Here is a 26878-nt window from a genome sequence, read left to right as displayed (position 1 = left end):
TCCTGTGAATAATTTTCATTTTTGTGTTCTAGGATATTCGATAGAATATTTTCTGAATTTGAGCTAAGTTATGTAAGCGCAATGGTTCCTGTTAAGTCAGCTTCTGAGTATCATCGACTCCAGGATGTTATTGTTTTGTTCTCCGAAACTTTGAACAGGTATTAATTTTTTTTTTTTTTTTTTTTTTTTTTTACGGAAGCGGATTTTTTATATTTTACTAGCATAGGCTACCTGCTAGGTAAACGCGAAAAAATCAGTTCAAAGGAAATATCATTTGGTCGATTTAGTAGCTTTGGGGGTTCCCTGTGGTGCTACCAGCTTTGATTGATAAGCTTGCCGACAAAAGAATTTTCGGTGTTTTTTTGCAATCAAATTTCAGAAATGATCAAAAACAGAAAATGTCCGCTCTTTTATCTCAAAAATAGTTCAAAAACAGAAACCCTTCTCCAAAACTTTGAACAAGTATTAATCTCTTTTTTTTTAGTTTACTACATAGTTTTTAAGTCTATGCACTATTAATGTCAAAAGTACTATCAAGTACTGAAAATAAAACTTAAAGACTTAAATAATAAAATACAAATCTGTTTTTATTTTATTTAAGACTACTTTTTATTCTGAAATTTTATGTCCAGTGAAAATCGTCGAACTAAATATAATTAGATGGAATATAAAATATACGATAGAAAATAACATTTTCTATGTAAAATGTAGTAAAAAATTTTTTTTTTACTATCCAGTTAAAATAGAAAATAACATGAAAAGACCGAGATGATTTTAATAGCAAAAAAAGAATGAATAAAAAAAAACAAAAAAAACTAGTCCCTTTATGCTAAAATACACATGGATTTGAAAGAGGGCGTATCCTACTCTGATTGCTCAGCATCAAGGTAAAACCGCCAAAAGGAACCGGTCCTATATAGGTTATATTACCTAGGGCAGAGCGAACCCTGATTAGCAGATTTAAATATTAAACAGAAAAACCTAAAACTATCTGGAATAAAATTTTTCATTGAATAAAGACATAAACAAACTACAAAAATACAAATAAATGATCAAATGTTATCAAAAGGTGAGAGCTTACTTCAAGTCTTGTTCTATCGACTCTCCTGTCAGTAAGAGCTGTAATATGAATAGTGCCTAAGTAGTACTCAATAAATAAGTGAAACTTATAATATTACAGAATACCCTACATGAAATAATATATGATTAAGGGCAAACCAAAGGTAGGCACATACGGGAGGAGTGGAAAGCCTTCTAAAGGAAATTCGGACGTTTTTACCGATTTTATCTCATATCTCCTTCTACTATAGTTTTTAACCATTTTTTTTTTATGTGTTATACGATATCGCCTCCCTGGGGGCTGTATGAAGGGTTTCAAATATATCCGCCCCCTTTCACCTTTCTCTGCCTTATTGTATTCTGAAATTGGGTTTCTTTTTCTTTTTGTTTGTTTATTTAATTACTAGCTGTAGATATATCAGATTAAACAGCGTTATTATTACATTAAGTACTGTTTTAAATTTATGCACTTGAAGTAATTTCATCCATAAAAAAAAAAAAAAAAAAAAAAAAAAAAAAAAAAAATATCTACCACCCACTGAAGAAAAAATATCTACCGCCCACTGAAGATACGAGCATATTTATGGCCCCGGTTACTTTTGCAGAATTTCAAAAGGTCATTAAGAATTTAAAAAATGGTAATTCATTGGGATATGATGAACTTTCAACTAATTTGCTAAAAAATATTGCAGGTGTAATTTTTGAACCATTGCTTCATATTTTAAATTTATGTATTTTCTCAGGTACATTTCCTAAAAGATGGAAAATTGCACGTGTAATACCATTGCATAAAAAAGGAGATAAATCTGATACAAATAATTATCGTCCTATTGCAATTTTATCACCATTGTCTAAAGTATTGGAAAAAATTCTAAAAGGAAGGATTACTAATTATCTAGATAAAATAAATTTTTTTACCAAATATCAGTTTGGATTTAGGGCAGGCCATTCGACGGAACAAGCAGTTGCAGCTCTTGTATTAGAAATAAATGACTGCTTAGATAGTAATTATCATGTATTTACTGTTTTTTATGATGTTAAAAAAGCATTTGACACTTTAAACCATGAAATTCTTTTTGATAAAATGGAAAATTCCGGTATAAGAGGTAAAGGACTAGAAATAATAAGATCATACCTTTATGGACGTAAAATCGTGGTAGATGTTGATGGACATTTGTCTAGTTTAAATGATCTTGAAGATATTGGTGTCCCACAAGGATCGGTATTAGGTCCGCTTTTATTTTTGATGTTTATTAATGATCTTCCACGATGTTTGCAGGGAAATAATGGTCTGGCAATTTTATTTGCAGATGACACAGCTGTTTCTGTTAAAGCGAAGGATTCATCTACATTAATTCAAAATTTGTTTAACACTGTTAGTTCAGTTAATCGATGGTTTGTTTCTAATTATTTAGTACCGAATTTTAAGAAGACTGAATTTATGGTTTTTGGTCATTCAAAAGGTGCTACTAAAAAAATTTCATGTCAGGAGCTTCAAGTTGGTGAGCATAAAATACGTAGAGTTCAATCATATCGTTATTTAGGAGTTTTTATTGATCCCCTTTTGTCATTTCAAACTCATATTGATCATTTAAGGGTGAAACTTTCGCAAAATATTGGGTCTATGTATCGTTTGCAACATGTTTTTCCATTTTCAATTTTAAAAATAATTTATCATTCTTTGATTGCTCCTTATTTAAATTATTGCACAATTATTTATTTAAATACTTTTTGGACGCATATAAAACCCCTACAGATCCTTCAAAATAAAGCAGTGAGAATACTTGGAAATTTTTTACATCGTCCATCAAAACTTAGAGATGCATCGGAAAATGAAACATTATTTCTTTTCTTGAATTTATTAGATCTGAAACATATAAGAGAACTTAATATATCAATATGGCATTTTAAAATACAAGATCCTAGTAGTTATTTTTATGAAAAATCTCTGTTGATTCTGCCCCCTCCTTCGGCTCTTAGGTGTTCTGGAACATATCGAATTCCCTTTGTTAATTGTGAAAGATCTAGATTTTCAATTAGATACTAAATACCATTTATTTCAAATAAATATAGGCTGAAAGATAGAATTCAAATTGAGTCATTTCGGCAAATATCAGTTCTAAGGAAGAAAATATTAAAATTATGTATTGACCTGTGATGGTGGAATAGAAGTTTTTTTATTATTATTATTTTTTTTTTTTTTTATATTTGTTACCCATGTTGGGATAGCTTTCCGTGCCTCACTTGTCCAGCGTTTGTTTTCTTTATGTTTGTTATGTTTTTTGTTTTTTTCTTTAACCAGGTTTTTTTTTCTTTCTCTCTTTTGTTATGATGAGAAAATGTTTTTTTTTGTTTTGTTTTTTATTTATTTATTTTTTTTATTATTAATACCCAATTTTACGAGCTTTGCTCTCTGTTGGGGGTATATGTTTTTTATTATGTTGAATTAATCAAATAAACAGTTAAACAGTTAATCCAATAAATAATCTAAGATATACCTTTATATTTTATGTAATGGATTACATAAAAATTATATATTGGATCACATAGATAACCTATGTAAAGGATTAAAACGTTAACATACGACACTTTAAAACTGTATGCCTAATTTTTGTACCCAAAAGCTATGGAATGCCATCTATAATGTGGGAATTATTCTAAGTGAGAATATACTAAACTCTTGACATAAGTCATTTTTGATTAAAAAGAAAATAGTCGATGCTTTTGAATTATGTGGAAAATGTTTTTGTTTGTTCTTAATAGAGTTGGTAATAGTTCCTTTCCTCAAACAGCTCTGCTCGCGGTTTAAAAAAAAAAATATAGCAAGCAGTACTACTTCTGCTTCTTCAGCACTACTTCAAAGGTGCCAAGTGATATGCATAATTGAGCTCCATAATAAGTCGTCATTACTATGAACTAAAAAAGGGAGTAAGCAAATTATCCATTGGCTAATTTTTTCGGGGTTTTATGAATATTGTAAGTTTTGAATTATAGTAATTTATTTTTAGAGCTTTACGGAATGGTTACTTGACCCAAGATGCTGTTGAATTTTTTGATCCGGCTTTGATGTTTACCATTCCACGGCTGGCTATTGTGAATGGGCTTATTCTAAACACAGATGGACCATTAAATGTTAGCAAAGATGCGAAACATATGTCTGAACTATTCAGACCCTTTAGAGTAAGTAATCGTCTTTAAAAAGTAGATTATTGCTTTTCAATTGTATGATCCTTATATTCTTTAAAAATGTCTAATTTGTTCTTTTAGAACTCTGCTGAGACTTCCGTCATTAGTTTTTTTTGCACTATAATTCTTTTGTGTTTTTAATGTGATTTATTGCTTTGTAAGCTCTATTTCATTTTGCCTTCTCGATCTCTCCACAATCCCCCCTTCTGCCTCTCTCTATAATCCCCCTTCTCCTTCTTTACACAATCCCCGCTTTTCCCTCTTTCCGTAATTCCTTATCCTCTCTCTCCCTCTCTCTCTCTCTCTCTCTCTCTCTCTCTCTCTCTCTCTCTCTCTCTTTCTCTCTCTCTTTCTCTATTTCTCTCTCATCTGGAGTATTAAATATTTGCAAACTAAATATGGGAAAAAATGTATCGCTACTGAATTACAGAGAAGAAAATATAAATTTCAGAAATGCTCAACATTCACTATTAGAGCGTGATGAATGTCGATATTCTCCGGTGAAATTCAGAAATAAGGATATTTAACAAATATTTCGGACATACTATGTTTTTGTTGACATTCACCAGTGAATGTCGACATTCAACAGATTTCGGACATTTATGGTAGCATTGTGAATGCCCGTTTTACCGTGAATGTCCAAAAATAGTGAATGTCACCATTCTTGTGATTTTGTAATATATATATATATATATATATATATATATATATATATATATATATATATATATATATATATATATATATATATATATATTTATTGTATGATATTTTATTGTGTCCTCGTTTCTAGAACTTGCTATGGAAAATCAAAGACCTTCTTCGAACATTAAGTCCGACCGAGATAACCGCTCTAGAAAAATTACTGTGCTCACAAGAACATTCTGCGCCTGATGGAAGCAGTGTTTCAATCGATTTTACTATTGTTGCTCCGGAAAAAACCCAAAGGGCAAAAATGGAAAATTTTACCGAAAAAGGCTTGGTCGATGGTTGCAATGACTGCTCTAAGAATAGGAGCTCATCGAGCGAAGGGGAAATTTTACAGCAACATCCACGAAAAACTAGGAAGAAAAGGAAGAGAAGCGAATTGGAAGGTGGTGCTAAAATTTCACGTTCGGAAAGGAAAGCTTGGGAACTGAGAAGAAGATTCAAGTAAGAAAGCTATTGTGTCGTTCGCTTATTTTTCAATGGTGCTGATTAATTTAGAAATTTGTTTTTCAATCTTCTCTCGCTGTCTTTCTCTGTGTATTTCCTTCGATTATTGTCCAAAAGAATACTCTTGGCGCAGTCCTGTATGCAGGATGTAGTCAATATATATAATTTTATCTTGATCCTGATATTTACCTTCAAGTTACATCACGGTATGCTTGGCTATCCCCCAATCCCGTTTTTTTTTTTTTTTTGCATAATATGGTTAATTATCCTCTTTGTAAGATTACTTGTCCTTTGCGTTTATGATAAGATAAAAAGGTCATTAATTTTAGGTCATTTAGGTCATTTATGATACGATAACAAGGACTATAATTTCGTTATTGAAGAATTGAAAAAATTTTTCCATTGAACACTTTTTGCTTAAACATTCAGTGATATTATCAGTATTTACTATCAACATGATACTAGCAGTAATCATCTTGTTCTTAATTAGTAATTTCACAAGTTGGAGGTACCGTCTTCTGGTCTGTAAAAACAGTTGGTTTGCCTGAGAAAACTTTCACTGTTGACTTTTTTTTTAAATTAAAAGACAGCCTAGATGACTGTTTTTCCGTCCTGTTTTTTATTAAAGTAAACTATATAAAAAAACAAACAAAGTATAGTGAGGATTTTTGTGAATCATCCAAAGCCATTGCTGTGCAAAATGCACCTGCGTCTAACTCAAGTGCCATTCTGGTTTCATATATCTTAGAGTGTGTATGCTGGAACGTTTTCCCATGATCGACTTTATAGGCCTTGAGACCATTTCCCTACTGAATCTCAACTTATCATGATTTATTTTTCTCGTTTGGCAGATCAGTAACACTAGCGAAGAATAGGATAGTTGAAAAGGCCCTCAGTAGTAACTAAAAAGCTTTCCAAGTCCTATTTTAAGGATGTTAAAAAAGAAGCTTCTCATTGAGGAATCCAATCTTCAGTAAATTGCAAAGTATAATTTCTAAGGTAAGTTTGATCGTTGGATAGAGATGAAATGAGATGACTTTTATTTTCAACTAATAATTACATTATACTTAACCGGCACTTGCCACATTTTTTAAATAACATTATCAACAAACGTAGAAATGGTAAGAACGTATGACGTTTTATTAAGCCACTATTGTGGCTTGAGCACCGTCACACAATCTTTCATCATAAAGCAAACTCATTCACTCTTCTTACTCTTTTCTTACCATTCAATACAATATAATTAGAAGCTGTCTAATTTCACCTATAGTAATGGCATAGGTTATCAAGCACCAATTGTTCAGTTGAGTAATATTTTGACCAGTCGTCATCAGGCTTGTTTGAATTTAAATTATCCGCTAAAACATGAGCAAAAAAGATAGTCACTCTGTTTCTCGAAAATAGCCGCCAGAAATGAAAAACAACACTGGATAAATACAAAACGCAAAAAAATGGTTTGATTGGCTTATCTTTGGTAAGCCAATCGAATCGCAACAATTCCTTTATTTTTTAGGGACAAATTGCCGTTGGTGGAGGGATAGGGTGGAATGTACAACTCCTCAATGTATTCAATAAATGGTCTCAAATTTCAGTTGGCCTGACTTCACCGCCGTCTCATTTAAAATTTGAGGGATTTTTACTTATTTCTATTGCCTCTCTGAAATTTTTTGTATAATATTTGGGAGTAACTGCTAATATTCTACCTTGGTTGAAGTGAAGCAGATTATGTAAACCAAAATATGCCTATTTAATGCTAGGAGAGGAAGCTAGGGTATTTGACCGCTTCTTTGGGGCAATAGCTGTTTTGCTTGAAATTTTAATGCCGATCTTCCTCATTTCGTCTTTTTTATCATCAAAAAGTAGTCCATAGATTCCAACGAAAATGAGTTATGCATATTGTTATGTAGGCGGCTTAGTAAAAATATTACAATAAGAAAAATTCGGACAGATTTCGGTAAAATTTATTTACAAATTACTTAAACTAGGGTAGCGCTTAGTCGAAGGTTAACCACCCCCATCCCTCCCTTGATTTTCCCCTCCCAGGGAGGGTATATTTGCCAAATTTCAGTCCAACTAGCCCATTCGCTTAAGAGTGCCTTGCAAATATTCAACAAAAGTGACGTATAGTGATATGTGTGGTTTAATTAAACTGGGATGCAATTAAACTAAAAGCGGTTATAAAAATCATTTAAATACAATTTATCCGATAAGAAGGGAGCGAGAATTTTGTTGTTATTGTAGCTAGTACAGCAATATTACCAGAAGCAATTTAAAAATAGCTTATATTCATACTTTTTTTTATGTGATTCTGCTGTGTCATACACTATTATGATATATATTGCAGTAATTTAATGGCTGTTCAAGGGATCTTAAAAGAAAATTGCAAATGCTTAAGAAACTCATGACAAAAAGACTAAAACAATATTTACTATCACGAGTTGCCCAGATTATAATTAAAATTTGTCAGTTAACCATAGATAATTGTTTTATCACTTCGGCCATAAGCAAAAAGATAGAGGAGATGTGCCTAATACTAATATTGCCATAAAATGAATGCTGAAAATTTAACACTTCCACATACAATCTTAATTTAGTGATGCTAATAATAGCAACAGGGATTGTTAAATGCAAGAAAACATTGTCGGAGGCTTAGTACATAGGGTACGCGGGCTGGGCTGCTATTCAAGCTTTCCTCAAGCTTTGACGAAGCTTGAACTGGGAAGCAGTAGAGTGTACACTGGCTTTTAGTTGTTGGGCTCACTACATTGCCAAATTCACGCTTTACGTCATAACATGAATAAAAATTCACAATAGTTTGTAAAGTGCTGCGAACTTGGATACAGGTCTAAAATAAACAAGTTTATATCTGTTTTTATAATAATATAGTGGTAAAATCCAAATTAATTGGAATTTGCGTCAATATTTGTATTTTAAAAATTGTGGTTTTTTGTGTTGCGCATTTTTATTCTCTCGTTTTTTAAGCTTGTGTGTATTCCAGGAGCACCGAAGACCTTCTGCATAGGCTGTTTGTATGTATATCGGGTGTAGCTGACCAACTTCAAACAAATTTCGCCTCTGATCTTCGAGTGATTCTCAAAACAGTTTTCCAGATTCATATGCCAGTAGATGAAGTCGATTTGGGCTCAAATGATGTACAATTAGTTCCCGAAGGTGTTGAAGTTGAGTGCTTTGACAATCCTGGTGAAGCTTGCCAATATGAAGAAACTGCCACCATTATGAATGTGAATCCACATCTTGGGCTGGCTAATGTATTTCTCGAACAAAATCCTGTTCCTGCCTTAGATAGCTATTTATTGGATTCGTCTGCGCTTTTAGCCCCGCCTAATGAGTCAGTGTTAAATTCTCCGGAGAGTACTGTTAGTGATTTAACGCTTGGTCAGGATGAACCGTCAACAAGTAGTGAATGTAAGGCAGCACTTATGAAAAGTGATTCAAATAGCTTAGATAGTGGAAATGGAACAACGGACAAGGATTTTGAAAATATTAACAAAAGTGATGATGAAGATATTAAAATTCCCAACCACGTAGAGACTGTTCAAGAAAGTATTCCTGTCACGGAATCTAGGCAAGTAGTGAGTAACTCACAGCCGTATACAGTAAACATAACAAACCCACGGTTTCAAAGCGTAAATGATGTTAATGAGACTAAATATATAGATTATACTGAACATAATAGCCCTAAACCTATTCAAAGTCCGTCTAATGATGAAGTAGAATCAACTATATGGAATCCAGTCAATAATGGAGAAGCTTCACCCTTTGGTAATCGATCTATTGCTGAAAGTGAAATGATGACCCCTATTCGGAATCAGAACGCGTCTCAAGATGTAGATGATATTCGAAGCTTGCTTGATGTATTAGGCATTGGAGAAATATTTCGGAATGACAACGTCCCTGCGGACCTTGTTCTGGCCACACCGCCTGAGTGGATACCCGATGACGTTGCACCAGACTGTATGCAATGCTCACAGCCTTTCACTGTGATAAGAAGAAGACATCATTGTCGAAATTGTGGGAAAGTAAGTAACTTTAAATTTTTCGTATTTTAAACCTGAAGAATTCAGAAATTAGCTTATTTTTTTATCATTATTGGTGGACTCGCAAAACTGAGTCGAGGCTCAGGTCACAAAATTTCATTGCTTCTGCACCCCCCCCCCCCAAAAAAATGATGATAATAAGGGAGCACCAATAGGTAGCAACTGGGGTATTGCCCCTTGGTGATTGGTATTTTGAAAAGTACTTAATATCTATCTCCTCTTTTTCCCTTGGTAGAAGATTCCTTCTTTTGTAGTATTGAGTCGTCCACCATTGTTTCCCCCATTCTGAGGATCCAACCCGTCAGCTTCAGACCCGCTTGGGTAGGCAGCATACGTCCCTTAAAAGAGGGGGGGGGGCAGTTACCCACCAATAATAATTATAAAGAAAGTGCCTGATCTAGGCGAATAAAACTTTGAGGAAATTTTAGGAGGTAGATTCTGAGTGGCCTCTAAAGGTCGATCCATCTAATGCTTGATGTAGGTAGATTCGGAAGATTCTTTAGGAAGCTAAGCTCTCCTCAATGCTAATAGGTAGTGTGTTTATACCAGTAAATTATGTGTAAGTTGACTGCTGGGACATATTTGAAAGTTTTCTATTTTTCGAGTAAGAAATATCTAGTCATATGTAATGAGAATTTCAGTAGGGTATTGGATTGTAGCCTAGAGTAATTGCTTTTAGATCTACTCTCTTTAAAATCGCTTTTCAGGATATTTATATCAGCATATAAGTTCTTTTCTATTTTACTAATCAGAAAAGTAGGCAGTTTGCATCAGTATTTGTCCATTTTCAAGAGGTAGACAATAAATTTTCAGATTTTTTTTCCAGAAAGTATTTGAGATAAGTTAATGAAGCTCTGGGAGACTTTTAAGAATTGACCCATGGGCTCATTTTCAAAATTTTTATTTTGTCTTGCTCTACTACTTTCTTCAAGATGCCGCAGAAATTTTGTCCAGGAAGCAGTTATTTACCCTAATTTGTCCTGGAAGTAATTATTTACCCCTAGCCAGTCTTTGAGAATCCTATGCTCTTGCTGTACCTTGTTTTTGAGAGATTTATTGAAGGTTGCTTATTTGAGTGTTGAAAAAGTACAATAACTTCCTGAAATTTTTGCCCCCAGCCAAATAGAACTGAACATAGGTAGTTTCTTCTATTTTAATAGACTATTGAAAATGCAATTAGCATGACTCTAGGATTTTAAAGATGTTTTAACTTTCTGTGCATCCAGAGCCGTTCCTTGGGGGAAGGGCCTACCGGGTCAGCTGCCTCAGGTGCCGCAGCAGAGGAGAGGGGGGTTGAGGGATTACCAAATTTGATCAGATTTTTCACCTTGATTTGGCTTCTTTTGCTTAAACATGAACCGGGAGGGGGGAGCTGTAGTTAATTTTTGAGTGGGCACCACCAACCCTAGGAATGGCTCTGTATATACCTTGTATGCAGGCAAGAATAGTAAGTAACATACAGTTTTGTAGCCTACTGTTTTGTATGCAACAGTGACTTAGTATGTTAAGGTACGTCGTGTTCTTAGGGAGATTTTAGGGAGACCCTATTCTAGAAACTGGGGGCGTATTCCCGGTCCGACGAAAATTTAATAATATTTAATAAAAATTTAATATTTCGTTCCAGGTGAGAGTGAATTAACAGCTGTAACGATCGAAAATTATATTAGTATTAAATTTTTTATTGAATTTTTTTGAATACGGTTAACTAGCGTATTTACTGAATTAACTACTGTACATTCATCATCAAAATGGGAAAAATGGAGGCAAATGACCAATGGAGGCCATTATTTCTTCAACTATAAGTGCTGTAACCGAATTGTAATGATCGATTTGTGGAAATTTTTCCGTGTTAAATTGCGTTTAAAAGTTTCGCCGGAAGGAAACCATTAGTTAATAAACCGTTCCAGGTTCGCAGTCAATTCATATTAAATTTAATATAAATCCGAATTAAATTGCATTTTGGACCGGGAACACGCCCGGGGTTTAGATACTCGTTGTATTCTTCAAATGTAACATAAATTGAATATTAGGTTCAAAAAGGTTCAAAAAGGCAATAAGTATGAAAAACCGCGTTCAATTTTATTTTTATTTTTTATCATTTGCAATTTTCATATTTGTGTTACATTTATTGGCTTTTGATGCCCGTTCTGTTTCGTGTGCTGACTATCCTACACTGCTTTCCTCTAGAATCTGAGCTATGGTTCACTTGTTCCCATGAAAAAAGTAAGAAAAAATATGTTTATTTGCCCCAAAGAAATTTAGTCCTAGGCTATATACACCAGTTAGCTGATTTTGTGGATTGGTCGTTTTGGGGGGTCAAAATTGCTGCGGCAGTGATTTCTGTTTTGAAAGATCATTGAATGGGGAATTAAATGTTATACATCTTTTTTTCTGTGCATCTTCAAGTACCTTGTGGTACTTATCTGTTAGCCAGTACACACTCGAGAATTTAGATCTACAGGTACGTGGTTGAAACAACTGAGGTGCTTGGGAGATAGGCAGGATATATATATATATATATATATATATATATATATATAACTTTGGCTATATATTTACACATTAGGGGGGGGGGTAAGTAGAGCGGGCCTGCATGCAAAATATAACCTAACCTAACCAAAATACCAACGAAATATTTATTAAAATATAGCTACAATGTAGTTTTCCACTGAGTCGAAGCTAATTGTCTTCACATACAAAGAGCAATAAACCGGTTATTCTCTGATTTTGTAGATCCAAATTCTCGAGTGTGCACTGGCTAACAGATAAGTACACTTCATTTTAACATCCATGGTCAGACACTATTCTCTATTACTACACATCGCAAACTAAATGAGTTTCATCCATGATCAGATAAATCGATTCTACTCAGATCAAGTGATGTCGCTATAATACATAAGTACCGGATGAAGTACCTGGTCTTTGAGATGCCTGCTACCCTTCTTGTTTATACGGTAATTTGCATTGGTGTTCTTTTGTAATCTTATTGACTTCTATGCTATAAATCTGATGAAATGTTCTTTTTAGATTTAATTCCTCCCTGTTTTCCGTCTTGCATTGAAAGCACTACCACATGAACGCAAACATTGAGCTCAAATTTACAATCTTCTGTCAAAAATTGTCTTTACGCTTGCTTTTCAGATTGTGTCTGGGAGGGCAATGGTTATCCTAAGGGGGCGCTGCCTTCTTTCCCCGTCCCTCTCAATGCCCTCGCTCTTAGACAAACAGCAAACCACTACTAACTGCTATTACTATTTCCGCGCAGCATGACGCTAACAGATACAAATCCAGCTTTACATGGCCCTCGTCCACTCGCCGCGCGTCACCGCCTACGTTTTTACCCCTGCCCCGGACTTGACCGGGTCATGTCAATCTGTCTTTATGGATTCCGAACATTTAACGCGATGTCGACCTGATGTCCGTGTAACTCTACATGGCAGGCCGAAAAGAACAACCTTCGGCAATCTATCATACATCATCCGCACAACGTGCCCCAACCACCTCAACCTTTCTTTCATTATAGACCTAGAGAGCAGTATTGAACCACATTTTTCGTATAGCTTATTGTTTGAAATAAGGTCAGTCAGCAGGGTACCCAGACAATCCTTAAGAACTTTCTCTGGAAAAGATCGAGAAAATCTTCATCCGCTGTTTGGAGCGCCCATGCTCCAAAGAAAGATTTGACCACTATCACCACTGTAGCTTCAAAGTTTATAATCTTGGTTTGTAGACTTATTTTCCTATTCTTCCCGACTTTTTTAATCTGTGAAAAAACACCCCGAGCCTTGGCTATTCGACTTTTAACATTTTCAATGCTCCCACCATCTTTATTAATAATGCTTCCCGGGTAAGTGAAGCTGCCCACCTGATCAATCTTTGCATTACCCAACGTCACTTTTTCATCTTCACTTATTCCTAGCCTTAGTGACTTAGTCTTCTTAACATTAATTTTCAAACCAATACTAGCACCCTGAACTCGCAAAAACTCTAAAACTTCATTCATTTTGCTCATACTTTCATCTAGGATGCTTAAATCATCAGCAAAATCCAAGTCCAGGAGACTTTTTCCTCCCCATTTGATTCCGTGGTCTCCCATTGCCTTTCCTGTGCTCCTTAAAACAAAGTCCATCAAAATAATCCATATAAAGGGGGATAGAACACAACCCTACTTAACTCCTGATTTAAGACAAAACCAGCTGCTAACATCATTTCCTACCTTAACCGCAGCAGTGTTATTCTCGTACATAGCACTTATCACTTTAATGTATTTGTCTGGTATTGCATACAAGGATAAAACCTTTACTAAAGCTCCTCTATCAACAGAATCAAACGCTTGCTCATAATCTATAAAACTGAGGACCAAAGGTGTTTGAAAACTTAGGCACTTCTCAATTATTAACCTAAGAGTGAAAATTTCAACAGAATGGCAGGACTTTAGTTATGGGGCTTTTGCTATTTTAGAAAGTTGTTTAATTGGACACATTAAACTTTCAGAAATGCATCTACAGCCCAAACTAAAGATGGAAATGTGTTTTCAAGAACTCAGCCCTCATCTCCAGAGCACGGAATTCCATCAACAGATAACATTTTGTGATATTTCAATTAAATTTTAAGGATCGGATTTACAGCTCATATATGAATGTAGCCAGCTTTTTATAACTATTATTATACATAGCTTATTACCTCAGTTCTACCCTTAATCCTGTTTGTAAGCAAGGCCGTACCCGGAGGGGGGAGGCTAGGGGTTTGAACCCCTCCCAAAATGTTTTTTTTGCTCGTAAAACGGTAACAAAAATGGATATAAGCAAATTTTGTATGCGTTTTTTTAGTTTTTTTCGTGTACTCCCCCCCTCCCGAAAAATATCTTTGAGTAAAACCCTCTCCGCGAAAAAATTCTGGGTACGGCCTTGTTTGTAAGTAGGGAAGGGTGTAATATGAAAGCTTGAAAACATCTTCACGAGCAATAATTTGCGCTGTAAGCCATTCCTGTAAATTTAATTTACTTAACTTAGCAACAAGTCTCAAACAGGAGCGTAATTTGCTATGGGCCCTCCCATAGCTACTACTTTGTAAGTAGAGAAGGGTGGTATATGGGAGCTTGAAAACATCTTCACGAACGTTAATTTGCGCTGTAAGCCATTCCTGTAACTTTAATTTACTTAACTTAGTAGCAAGTCCCAAACAGGAGTGTAATCTACTATGCCCCCCCCCTCCCCAGCTAAAGATCTGTTTTTTATTTTATATTTATCTGTCTAGTATTATTTATAAAGTACCTTTATAGTACTTTTATAGTAGTATGTTTATGGGGTAAATTTTTACCAAATCATATTACTGACTTACGAATAAAGTGAATATACCACTCGACGTCTTTTTTTTATGCTCGTTCCAAATATAATATTTACCGCTTATGGTGCCAAATGGCTTGTTTTTTGTTTTTACTGTCATTTTCACTTGCTTTGGGAAATTTGGCTTCAACTTTGCCATCCTCCCCCAGGATTGTGATGAAATAACGCCACTGGTCGCAAACTACTTTTTGTCCTTTCTCCTTTCTTTCGTTTTTTATGTCTATCGTTTTTAGCCTATGTTATTGGTATTACGGAATAATTCTTACATGTGTTATAAAATGTTATGAATATCTTTATTATACATATAAGCCTCTGTGGCGCAATTGGCTAGCGCGTTCGGCTGTTAACCGAAAGGTTGGTGGTTCGAGCCCACCCAGGGGCGAATATTTTACAATTCATTTTCCTCTTTTTAGGTGTTTTGTAATAGATGCAGTGCTCGATCAGTGCCGTTACCTCGTTATGGATATACGAAGCCTGTCAGAGTATGTGAAGTCTGCTTTAAGTTTCAATTAAGTCATTTTAACATCACAGATGCCTCTATTTCCTAGCATTTACTTGTTTTATTCCTATTGTTTCTTCCTTGTTTCTAGCATTTTAAGTTAGTGGTAGGAGCGTTTCCATATTAGCAATTGTTCATACTTTTTTGTGTATATTTTTTACTGCATCTACTTGTAACTTTCTTGTTTAAAACTGTTGGATAAATTCATGATAGTATGGCATTGTACTGAACATCAGTGTGCTGCTGGAAATATTAGTAATGTTTCAAACCTCAGAACAAAGATTTTCTGGTTGAGCTTATGATATTTAAATGTAAAATAGGGTGTTTTTAGTTTAAAAGTGCCCTAAGAAAGCCCTCCAATAGCCCCTTGAACTCACCTAGCCTAGATTAGAAAGTATTATATAGCTTGCCCTGCGCTTTGAATTGATCTTTGTTTTACACCAAAGAATAGCCAACGCTAATTATGAAACGTAAATTTAATTATAAAAACCTATGGCATTCATTTTTGTTCTCTTTTTCACTTTTGTTTTATTTTGGCCCAAGAATAAAAAAAAAAAAAAACGCTTTTCTCAAAAGAACACAAGGCTTTTTTAACTTGCTAATCCACTTAAACTTATACCTTTAGCTGAAATCCACATATATACTACTACTACTAAGTTACTTGTATTATATACCCTCTACAGCTCAAGTTGTTCATGCATTGACGTACTGTAAACCGGTTTCTTTCGATAGTTTCTTTCAACTTAGCGTAAGAAAAGACAAAGAGAAGTGACAGAATAGACGGGAATTATAGGTACTGTTTTACTAAGCGCGCGAAAAGTGAAGTTTCGTTAACGCTAATGAAATAAACAAATTAGAATGAAAATATAATAGTTCAGAAACAAATTTGGACTATATATTTGCACATTAGGGGAGGGAGGTGGGGGTAAAGCATAGCATATATTAAATACGTAACCTAACCTAATCAATTCAACTTAGGTACCTTTTAGTCCCCCTAAACCCCCAAAAAACTAAAGTTTAAATATGGTTCCCGGAGTGAGAAACCCTTTGTAATGCCTATCTTTACATACAGCGTCTCGTTTAAGTACCGGGTTTTATCCTGTCTGATTCTCAATACAATTGTCGCGCGCTTACCGTTTTGAAAAACAGTACCGAATTATATATTTGCACATTAGGGGGGGGGGGTGTAAACTATTTTGACAGTGTGAAGTCAGAAAACAATTCTCACTTCATAATATCAAAATAATTGTAGCTAACACATTTTACATGCAGTCCCGCTGTATTCTTCCCCCTAATGTGCAAATATATAGCCCAAATTTGTTTCTAAAGTATATTTTCATCATACTTAGGTATATTTTATTAGGATTAACCTAACTTCATTTCTTGAGCGGCTGGGGTATATCATACAAGTACCACTACTAACAACTCACTGCAGCACCAAGCCGCCTGAGGCGAACAGAGTTATGCACCCTCCTCCTCCTCCATCCCAATCTATTCAAAGCCTCACTCTACGCCCACCCAAAAAGTTCCAATTTCCCGTAAATCGAGATATATAATAAATTAGTATTAAGTTTGTTTGAAATGGTTTCAATTCTGCTCTTTAACACTGCTCTTTAGCGTGGCGGGGATGAAAAACGTATGTAAATGTGTTGTCGGCCTGAGGTAGACTGGTTTTGATACAAGTTCGGGCTGTATTATTTTAATTAAAATCTGTTTCAGCCTCTGAAGATATTTTTTCAGTGATTTTGTATCACTTCTAAGTGAGATGTGGAGCTTTTGTTCCAAGAATGGCGTAGTTTTATTCCTTGTGTTCCGCCAAGGATCTGTGGTTGGCTCGTACCTCCTCTCTCTGGAATATTGAAGCTTTTACTACATGATTTCATACATTTTCCTTCAATTTCCTTAAAAAAAAAAATAAGTTGATAGACGCTTTTTTCTCTAGGAACATGATATTATTGTAAATAATGGTAAGCTCAAGAGGTTAGGACGCATATTGTTATAGCCACAGAGAATTTATGTTGATTGCTAGTTGGTTTTTTGGTGGTAGTTGTGTTTATTGGTTCGTTGCTTTTTAAACATTTTAAAACGTTGTACCTTTGTTATTATCACTATTTTTGTTAAGGTGGTGAAGCTGTTGTATGTGCATTATTATGTAGTTTTAGAAGAAAAAGTGTGTGTCCTGCATTTTTTATTCAACTTTGATTTTTGTTTTCTATTTTGTTATTGGTTTATTTCTACCGTGTTGTACATATTATGGCATCCTTATAATTATATAACATAATTATTTGAGTATTTGTACTAAGGGGCAAATCATTATTGGTGACTGATTTGTAACAAAACCGAACAAATAAATTTTTATAACTATTCTATGTTGTTTTTTTTTGCGATTTTTGTTTGTTTTTTTGTCGATAAGCAGAATAAACTATCAAATAAGAAAAGATATAAAGTTTTCTGTACTATCTAGGCCACTTTTTAATGACACAGTTGTTGTTGTTTTTTTTTTGGGGGGGGGGGGTCAACTTCTATGATCCTGGTAGGCTGACATACCATCGAGCATTCCAATTTCATAGTATTCTGTTTGAAGCGTCGACTTTGCCCAAAATCACAACCTTGCCCTGAAATTTCGGCCACTTCTAGGAATTTTGAGCCTTTTTCCTTCTTCTTTTTTTGATCCCAGTTTAATCTGGAATGCTTTGGTATTCAATGTTCTTCGCGTCTCCTAGTGAAGATTTCTGGATCCCAAAGACACTACCTGCTTTAAGATAAAAGAAATGGATTCATAAGAATTGTGGGAATTCAGGTTGCATAGTTATGTGTATTACGATGTATGCTTATATCAATAAGTAAAAAATTTTGAAATTGAGAAAAAAGAAGAACAAACCTGAAGCTATTTGAGGCACCTCTACAGTAGTAAGGCCATATAAGATTGAAAACCTACACGCAAACCTACGCCTGAGGCATGGATATGTGTGTAGGTTTTCAAGTAATTGGGTTACCAGGGTCAATTAATACCGGTCCTATTAAGGACAAGTTTTTCTGACGTAGATTTCTAGTTCATGATATACAAGTTTTTTTTTTTAGGTTAAATCCGTGGTCATTCATCTGTAACTTGATTAGTAGGTTTTTTTTTTTTTTAAACTTGGCTATTAGTTTCATGGGTTTAATTAATATAACGACTAATGTTTTTGAAAAGGGTAATTAATTCTTTATTTTACGAGATTTGCGAATTTTTTGCGAAAAGGTATTTGTGTAAAGGTATTGCGATGGTTAAGAATGCCTCACGGGTGAAACTCAGAATTGATAGGAGGCAAGATAAAAAAAAAGGGGTAATTAGTGATTGGAAAATTTTTTAATGCTTTTACAATCGGAGATGTTTGTTTAACATTTGCAAAAAAGGGGTAATGGAATTTGCAAATTGGAGGAGATGTCGTGATTATGTACTGTATAATACACAAGTGATGTTTTGGAGAGTATTGTCAATTTAACGAGAAATGACTGAAAAGTGTTACTGTGATCTGATTGAATTGTCGCTGACAATGAGATTTAATCGCTGCTAAGCCTATTGTTATTGCGAAAGAGATTACTCGATTTACTTCTTTGTGTTAAATGACATATTTCCAAATACAATCATTTTGAAAATCAGACAAAAAAAATTGGTTTGTCCCCTAATTTCTGTAGGGCAAGAGATAACTTAATTTACTTAGACAATGAACGATATTAATTAGTGATTAATTGTATCAGTGGATAAAAAAAAGGATTAAACTGATTAACATTTAAGGTAACCCCAAAGGAGCTGTCAACTGAGGTAATTTGTTATAAAATTTGAAAAAATACCTAACGACGAATCGGAAATGTTTGATTAACATTTGCAAAAAAAGGAGTAATGGGATTTGCGAATTAGAGGAGATGGAGTGGTTATGCACTGTATAATACACAAGTGATGTTTTGGAGAGTATTGCCAATTTAAATAGGATCTAACGTTCCCCGAGGGGTTTAGTTAAATTGGCTTGAATTGCACGAAGGTTCAGTAGTACGAGTGTTCAGTAGCACGGGGGTTCAGTTGTACAGGGTTTTGGTTATACAGGGGTTCAGTTACATGGAGGGATTCAGTTGAACAAGGGGGGACTTTGGGCAGTGTGTGTCTCTTTAGGCTGTGTGTCTCTTTGGTCAGTTTGAATCTTTATGGTCTGTGTGTGCCTCTTTTGGCTGTTTGTGTCGTTTTGGGCTTTGCGTCTCTCTTTGGTCTGTATGTGTCTCTTTGGGCTGTTTGAGTCTTTTTGGTCTGTTTGTGTGTCTCTTTGGGCTGTTTGAGTCTTTTTGGTCTGTGTTTGTATCTTTGGGCTGTTTGTGTCTCTTTGGGCTGTGTGTGTTTCTTTGGGCTTTGTGCGTCTCTTTGGGCTGTGTGTCTCGGTGGACTGTTTGAGTCTTTTTTATCTGTTTGTGTCTCTTTGGGCTGTTTGAGTCTTTTTTTGGGCTGTGTTTGTCTCTTTGGGCTTCTGTCTCTTTGGACTGTTTGTGTTTCTTTGGTCTATGTGTGTATCTTTGGGCTGTTTGAGTCATTTTGGTCTGTGTGTCTTTCTTTTGGGTGTTTTTGTCTCTTAGGAGTCGTATGTGCCTCTTTGGGCTATGTGTGTCGCTTTGGGGAGTTTGAATCTTTTGGTCTGTATGTGTCTGTATGGGCGATTTTTTGTGTGTGTGTTTTTCCTTTGGCTATTTTTGTCTTTTATAGGCCATGTGTGTATCTTTGGGCAATGTGTGTATCTTTTGAGGGATTTGAATCTTTTTGGTATGTATGTGTCTGTATTGGCGTTTTTTGTATCTTTGGGGTATGTGTGTGTCTCTTTGGGCTTTTCGTGTCTCTTAGAACTGTGTGTATGTCTTTTTAGCCTGTGTGTGTGTCTATTTGAGTTGTGTGTGTCTCTTTAGGCTGTATGTCTCTTTGGGCAGTTTGAATCTTTATGGTCTGTGTGTGCCTCTTTTGGCTGTTTGTGTCTCTTCGGGCTTTGTGTCTCTCTGTTGGATGTGTGCGTCTCTTGTCTCTTTGGGCTGTGTATCTCTTTGAGATGTTTGAGTCTTTTTGGTCTGTTTATGTGTCTCTTTGAGCTGTTTGAGTCTTTTTGATCTGTGTTTTGTCTCTTTGGGCGGTTTGTGTCTATTTGGGCTGTGTGTGTTTCTTTGGGCTTTGCGTGTCTCTTCGAACTGTGTGTATGTCTCTTTAGCCTGTGTGTGTCTCTTTGGGCTGTGTGTATCTCTTTAGGCTGTATGTCTCTTTGGGCAGTTTGAATCTTTATGTTCTTTGTGTGCCTCTTTTGGCTTTTTGTGTCTTTTCGGGAATTGTGTCTCTCTGTTGGATGTGTGCGTCTCTTGTCTCTTTGGGCTGTGTGTCTCTTTGAGCTGTTTGAGTCTCTTTGGGCTGTTTATGTGTCTCTTTGACCTGTTTGAGTCGTTTGGATCTGTGTGTGTCTCTTTGGGCTGCTTGAGTCTTTTTTTGTACTATTTTTGCATCTTTGGGCTTATGTCTCTTTGGGATGTTTGTGTTTCTTAGTGCTTTGTGTGTATCTTTGTGCTGTTTGAGTCATTTTGGTCTTTGTGTGTTTTTTTTGTCTGTTTGTGTCTCTTAGGGGTCGTGTATGCCTCTTTGGGCTATGTGTGTCTCTTTGGGACGTTTGAATCTTTTGGTCTGTATGTGTCTGTATGGGCGTTTTTTTTTTTTTGTGGTGTGTTTTTTAATTGTGGTTTTTGGGTCTCTTTTGGCGGTGCGTCTAGTTGGACTGTTTTAGTGTTTTTGATCTGTTTGTGTCTCTTTGAGCTGTTTGAGTATTTTATGGGCTGTGTTTGTCTCTTTGGGCTTCTGTCTCTTTGGGCTGTTTGTGTTTCTTTGGGCTACGTGTGTCTCTTTGGGCTGTTTGAGTCTTTTTGGTCTGTGTGTGGGTCTCTTTTGGCTGCCTGTCTTTTTGGGCAGTTTGAATCTGTTTGGTCTGTCTGTGTTTATATTGGTTGTGTGTGTCTATTAGAGGCAATTTTTTTATCGTTGGGCAATGTGTGTGTCTCTGTGGAGTTTTTGAGTCTTTTTGGAATGTATGTGTCCTGTATGGGCGTTTTTTTGTATCTTTGTGCTGTGTGTGTGTTTCTTTGGGCTTTGTGTTTCTATTAGGTCTGTGTGTATTTCCACTGAGCCTGTGTGTGTCTCTTGTGGTAGTGTATTTCTATTTATTATGTATATCTCATTTTTTAGTGTGAATCTGGATTTTATTGTTGTGAATCTGTTTGCTGAGTGTGCCTTGTTGTTCTTTTTGTATCTCTTTTGGCTGTGTTCTTCTCTTTAGGCCGTGTACGTCTCTTTGAGCTGTATGTGTCTCTTTGGGCTGTGGGTGTCTCTTTGTGATTTGTGTGTCTCTTTAGGCTGTGTGTGTCTCGTTGGACTGTGTGTCTTTTCGGGGTGTCTGAGTCTTTTTTTTCTATGTTTTTCTCTTTTGGCTGTTTGTGTCTCTTTGGGCTGTGTATGTTTCTTTGGGCTTTGTGTGTCTCTTTGAGCCATGTGTCAATACGTTTAAGCAATAAATATCTTTAAGCTTAACCCGTATTTATTCTTTAGAATAGTTCTATTGTAAGCAAGTAACAAACTCTTTCCTGAAGTCGCCTCTTGGATACACAATGCAGAAACTTCATTTAAGAAACTATGAAAAAATTGTAAGTAAGTAACAAATTCTTTCTTGAGGTCACCTCTTGGATACACAATACAGAAATTTCATTAAGGAAATTATGAAAAAATTGTAAGTAAATAGCAAATTCTTTCTTGAATTCACCAGCTGGATAAACAAAAAGACATTTCGTTAAAGAAATTATGACAAAATTCTAAGTAAGTAACAAACTCTTTCTTGAAGTTACCTCATGGATACACAATGCAGAAATTTCATTTAAGAAGTTATGAAAAAATTTTAAGCAAGTAACAAACTCTTTCATGAAGTCACCTCGTGTATATTAAAAAATTGCTAGTAAGTAGCAAATTCTTTTTTGAATTCACCTGCTGGATAAACAAAAAAAGACATTTTGTTCAAGAAATTATGACAAAATTCCAAGTAAGTAACAAACTCTTTATTGTTTTCATGACTTAGATACACGATGTAGAAATTAAATTCAAGAAATTATGAAAAAATTCTCAGTCTAAGTAGCAAATTCTTTCTTGAATTCACCTGTTTGATAAACAAAAAGACATTTCATTCAAGAAATTATGACAAAATTGTAAGTAAGTAACAAACTCTTTATTGTTTTTGCGAGTTAGATAAACGATGTAGAAATTAATTTCAAGAAATTATGAAAAAATTCTCAGTAAGTAACTATTTCTTTCTTGAAGTCAACTCGTAAGTAACAATTTCATTCTTGAAGTCAACTCTTGGATACACAATACGTGAATTTCATTCAAGAAATTATGAAAAAATTTTAACTAAGTAGCAAATTCTTTCTTGAATTAACTTTTTTAATAAACAAAAAGACATTTCATTCAAGAAATTATGACAAAATTCTAAATAAGTAACAAACTCTTTATTGTTTTCATTAGTTAGATATACGATGTAGAAATTAAATTCAAGAAATTATGAAAAAATTATCAGTCTAAGTAGCAAATTCTTTCTTGAATTCACCTGTTGGATAAACAAAAAAGACATTTTGTTCAAGAAATTATGACAAAATTCTAAGTAAGTAACAAACTCTTTATTGTTTTCACGAGTTAGATAAACGATGTAGAAATTAATTTCAAGAAATTATGAAAAATTCTCAGTAAGTAACCATTTCTTTCTTGAAGTCAACTCTTGGATACACAGTACGGAAATTTCATTCAAGAAATTATGAAAATCTTTGTAAGTAAGTAACAAACTCTTTATTGATTCCACCTCTTGGATATACAGTACAGATACTTCATTCAAGAAATTATGAAAAAATAGCAAGTAAGTAACTTTTTTTCTCTTTATCACAAACAATTTTCACTTATATAAATGATTCATAAATTTAATTCAATAAATTATTAAAAAATTCTCAGTAAGTAACAATTTCTTTCTTGAAGTCAACTCTTATATACACAATACGGGAATTTCATTCAAGAAATTATGAAAAAATTGTAACTAAGTAGCAAATTCTTTCTTGAATTCACTTGTTGAATAAACAAAAAGACATTTCATTCAAGAAATTATGACAAAATTCTAAGTAAGTAACAAACTCTTTATATATTTCAAGAGTTATATATACGATGTAGAAATTAAATTCAAGAAATTATGAAAAAATTTTCAGTCTAAGTAGCAAATTCTTTCTTGAATTCACCTGTTGGATAAACAAAAAGACATTTCATTCAAGAAATTATGACAAAATTCTAAGTAAGTAACAAACTCTTTATTGTTTTCACGAGTTAGATATACGATGTAGAAATTAAATTCAAGAAATTATGAAAAAATTCTTAGTCTAAGTAGCAAATTCTTTCTTGAATTCACCTGTTGGATAAACAAAAAGACATTTCGTTCAAGAAATTATGACAAAATTCTAAGTAAGTAACAGACTCTTTATGCTTTTCACGAGTTAGATAAACGATGTAGAAATTAATTTCAAGAAATTATGAAAAAACTCTCAGTAAGTAACCATTTCTTTTTTGAAGTCAACTCTTGGATACACAGTACGGAAATTTCATTCAAGAAATTATGAAAATATTTGTAAGTAAGTAACAAATTCTTTATTGATTCCACCTCTTGGATATACAGTACAGATACTTCATTCAAGAAATTATGAAAAAATCGCAAGTAAGTAACTTTTTTTCTCTTTATCACAAACAATTTTCACTTAGCTACATCATGCAGAAATTTAATTCAAGAAATTATGAAAAAATTCTCAGTAAGTAACAATTTCATTCTTGAAGTCAACTCTTAGATACACAATACGGGAATTTCATTCAAGAAATTATGAAAAAATTGTAACTAAGTAGCAAATTCTTTCTTGAATTCACTTGTTGAATAAACAAAAAGACATTTCATTCAAGAAATTATGACAAAATTCTAAGTAAGTAGCAAACTCTTTATTGTTTTCACGAGTTAGATATACGATGTAGAAATTAAATTCAAGAAATTATGAAAAAATTCTCAGTCTAAGTAGAAAATTCTTTCTTGAATTCACCTGTTGGATAAACAAAAAGACATTTCATTCAAGAAATTATGACAAAATTCTAAGTAAGTAACAAACTCTTTATTGTTTTCACGAGTTAGATAAACGATGTAGAAATTAATTTCAAGAAATTATGAAAAAATTCTCAGTAAGTAACCATTTCTTTCTTGAAGTCAACTCTTTGATAAACAGTACGGACATTTCATTCAAGAAATTATGAAAATATTTGTAAGTAACAAACTCTTTATTGATTCCACCTCTTGGATATACAGTACAGATACTTCATTCAAGAAATTATGAAAAAATCGCAAGTAAGTAACTTTTTTTTCTCTTTATCACAAGCAATTTTCACTTAGCTGCATGATGTAGAAATTTAATTCAAGAAATTATGAAAAAAATTCTCAGTAAGTAACAATTTCTTTCTTGAAGTCAACTCTTAGATACACAATACGGGAATTTCATTCAAGAAATTATGAAAAAATTGTAACTAAGTAGCAAATTCTTTCTTGAATTCACTTGTTGAATAAACAAAAAGACATTTAATTCAAGAAATTATGAAAAAATTCTAAGTAAGTAACAAACTCTTTATAGTTTTCACGATTTAGATATACGATGTAGAAATTAAATTCAAGAAATTATGAAAAAATTTTCAGTCTAAGTAGCAAATTCTTTCTTGAATTCACCTGTTAGATAAACAAAAAGACATTTCATTCAAGAAATTATGACAAAATTCTAAGTAAGTAACAAACTCTTTATTGTTTTCACGACTTAGATATACGAGTGGAGTGGCGCACCACTCTAAGTGAACATAGAAAAACCCAGCTTTTTGGATATCTCTCTCACTATGACTCTGTTTGTGTGTCATGTCTGGGCGTGTCTCGTCTCTATGTGTGTGTGCCATCTCGGTGGGTGTGTTGTCTAAAAAAACAGTCTGGTTGAAAACGTGGAGTTTTCGTACTGCTCACTTTTTGCAGTGGGTAGAAAGCAGTGGGGAATCCCCGCTCATTTGGAAAGGTGCCAAGCAAAGGCATGCAAATAGCATGTAGTTTCAAAACGTGTTTAATCACGATTCTTGAGTGAAGTATCTGTACTGTATATTCAAGAGGTGAAATCAATAAAGAGATTGTTACTTACTTACTTACAAATACTTTCATAATTTCTTGATTGAAATTTCCGTATTGTCTATCTAAGAGTTGACTTCAAGAAAGAAATTGTTACTTACTGAGAATTTTTCATAATTTCTTGAATTAAATTTCTACATCATGTAGCTAAGTGAAAATTGTTTGTGATAAAGAGAAAAAAAAGTTACTTACTTGCGATTTTTTCATAATTTCTTGAATGAAGTATCTGTACTGTATATCCAAGAGGTGGAATCAATAAAGAGTTTTTTACTTACAAATATTTTCATAATTTCTTGAATTAAATGTCCGTACTGTGTATCCAAGAGTTGACTTCAAGAAAGAAATGGTTACTTACTGAGAATTTTTTCATAATTTCTTGAAATTAATTTCTACATCGTTTATCTAACTCGTGAAAACAATAAAGAGTTTGTTACTTACTTAGAATTTTGTCATAATTTCTTGAACGAAATGTCTTTTTGTTTATCCAACAGGTGAATTCAATAAAGAATTTTCTACTTAGACTGAGAATTTTTTCATAATTTATTGAATTTAATTTCTAAATCGTATATCTAACTCGTGAAAACAATAAAGAGTTTGTTAATTACTTAGAATTTTGTCATAATTTCTTGAATGAAATGTCTTTTTGTTTATTCAACAAGTGAATTAAATAAAGAATTTGCTGATTAGTTACAATTTTTTAATAATTTCTTGAATGAAATTCCCGTATTGTGTATCTAAGAGTTGACTTCAAGAATGAAATTGTTACTTACTGAGAATTTTTTCATAATTTCTTGAATTAAATTTCTGCATGATGTAGCTAAGTGAAAAGTGTTTGTGATAAAGAGAAAAAAAGTTACTTACTTGCGATTTTTTCATAATTTCTTGAATGAAGTATCTGTACTGTATATCCAAGAGGTGGAATCAATAAAGAGTTTGTTACTTACTTACAAATATTTTCATAATTTCTTGAATGAAATTTCCGTACTGTGTATCCAAGAGTTGACTTCAAGAAAGAAATGGTTACTTACTGAGAGTTTTTTCATAATTTCTTGAAATTAATTTCTACATCGTTTATCTAACTCGTGAAAACCATAAAGAGTTTGTTACTTACTTAGAATTTTGTCATAATTTCTTGAACGAAATGTCTTTTTGTTTATCCAACAGGTGAATTCAAGATAGAATTTTCTACATAGACTGATAATTTTTTCATAATTTCTTGAATTTAATTTCTACGTCATATATCTAACTCGTGAAAACAATAAAGAGTTTGTTACTTACTTAGAATTTTGTCATAATTTCTTGAACGAAATGTCT

At 33.7% G+C, this 26878-nt stretch overlaps 1 protein-coding gene and 1 non-coding gene across 2 annotated transcripts in view; both read left to right on the top strand.

The window, feature by feature from the left end:
- Positions 1 to 17665, top strand: part of LOC148952974 (lateral signaling target protein 2 homolog) — a 62359-nt gene extending 44694 nt beyond the window's left edge. Inside the window, exons 5-9 of the mRNA XM_089088213.1 lie at positions 33 to 158; positions 4068 to 4239; positions 5039 to 5397; positions 8399 to 9440; positions 15217 to 17665. Coding sequence (XP_088944339.1) covers positions 33 to 158; positions 4068 to 4239; positions 5039 to 5397; positions 8399 to 9440; positions 15217 to 15351 — 1834 coding nt within the window. The 3' untranslated portion in view covers positions 15352 to 17665. The remainder of the gene's footprint in view (positions 1 to 32; positions 159 to 4067; positions 4240 to 5038; positions 5398 to 8398; positions 9441 to 15216) is intronic.
- On the top strand, positions 15112 to 15185 carry TRNAN-GUU (transfer RNA asparagine (anticodon GUU)). The gene has a single exon. It is a non-coding gene; the product is annotated as a tRNA-Asn (tRNA).
- Positions 17666 to 26878: the final 9213 nt, after the last annotated feature.

This window comes from Artemia sp. Qi Xiang Cuo, chromosome 4 (assembly GCF_049724085.1).
Source record: "Artemia sp. Qi Xiang Cuo chromosome 4, ASM4972408v1, whole genome shotgun sequence".
Lineage (NCBI taxonomy): Eukaryota > Metazoa > Arthropoda > Branchiopoda > Anostraca > Artemiidae > Artemia > Artemia sp. Qi Xiang Cuo.
This window is presented reverse-complemented; position numbering and strand designations above follow the sequence as displayed.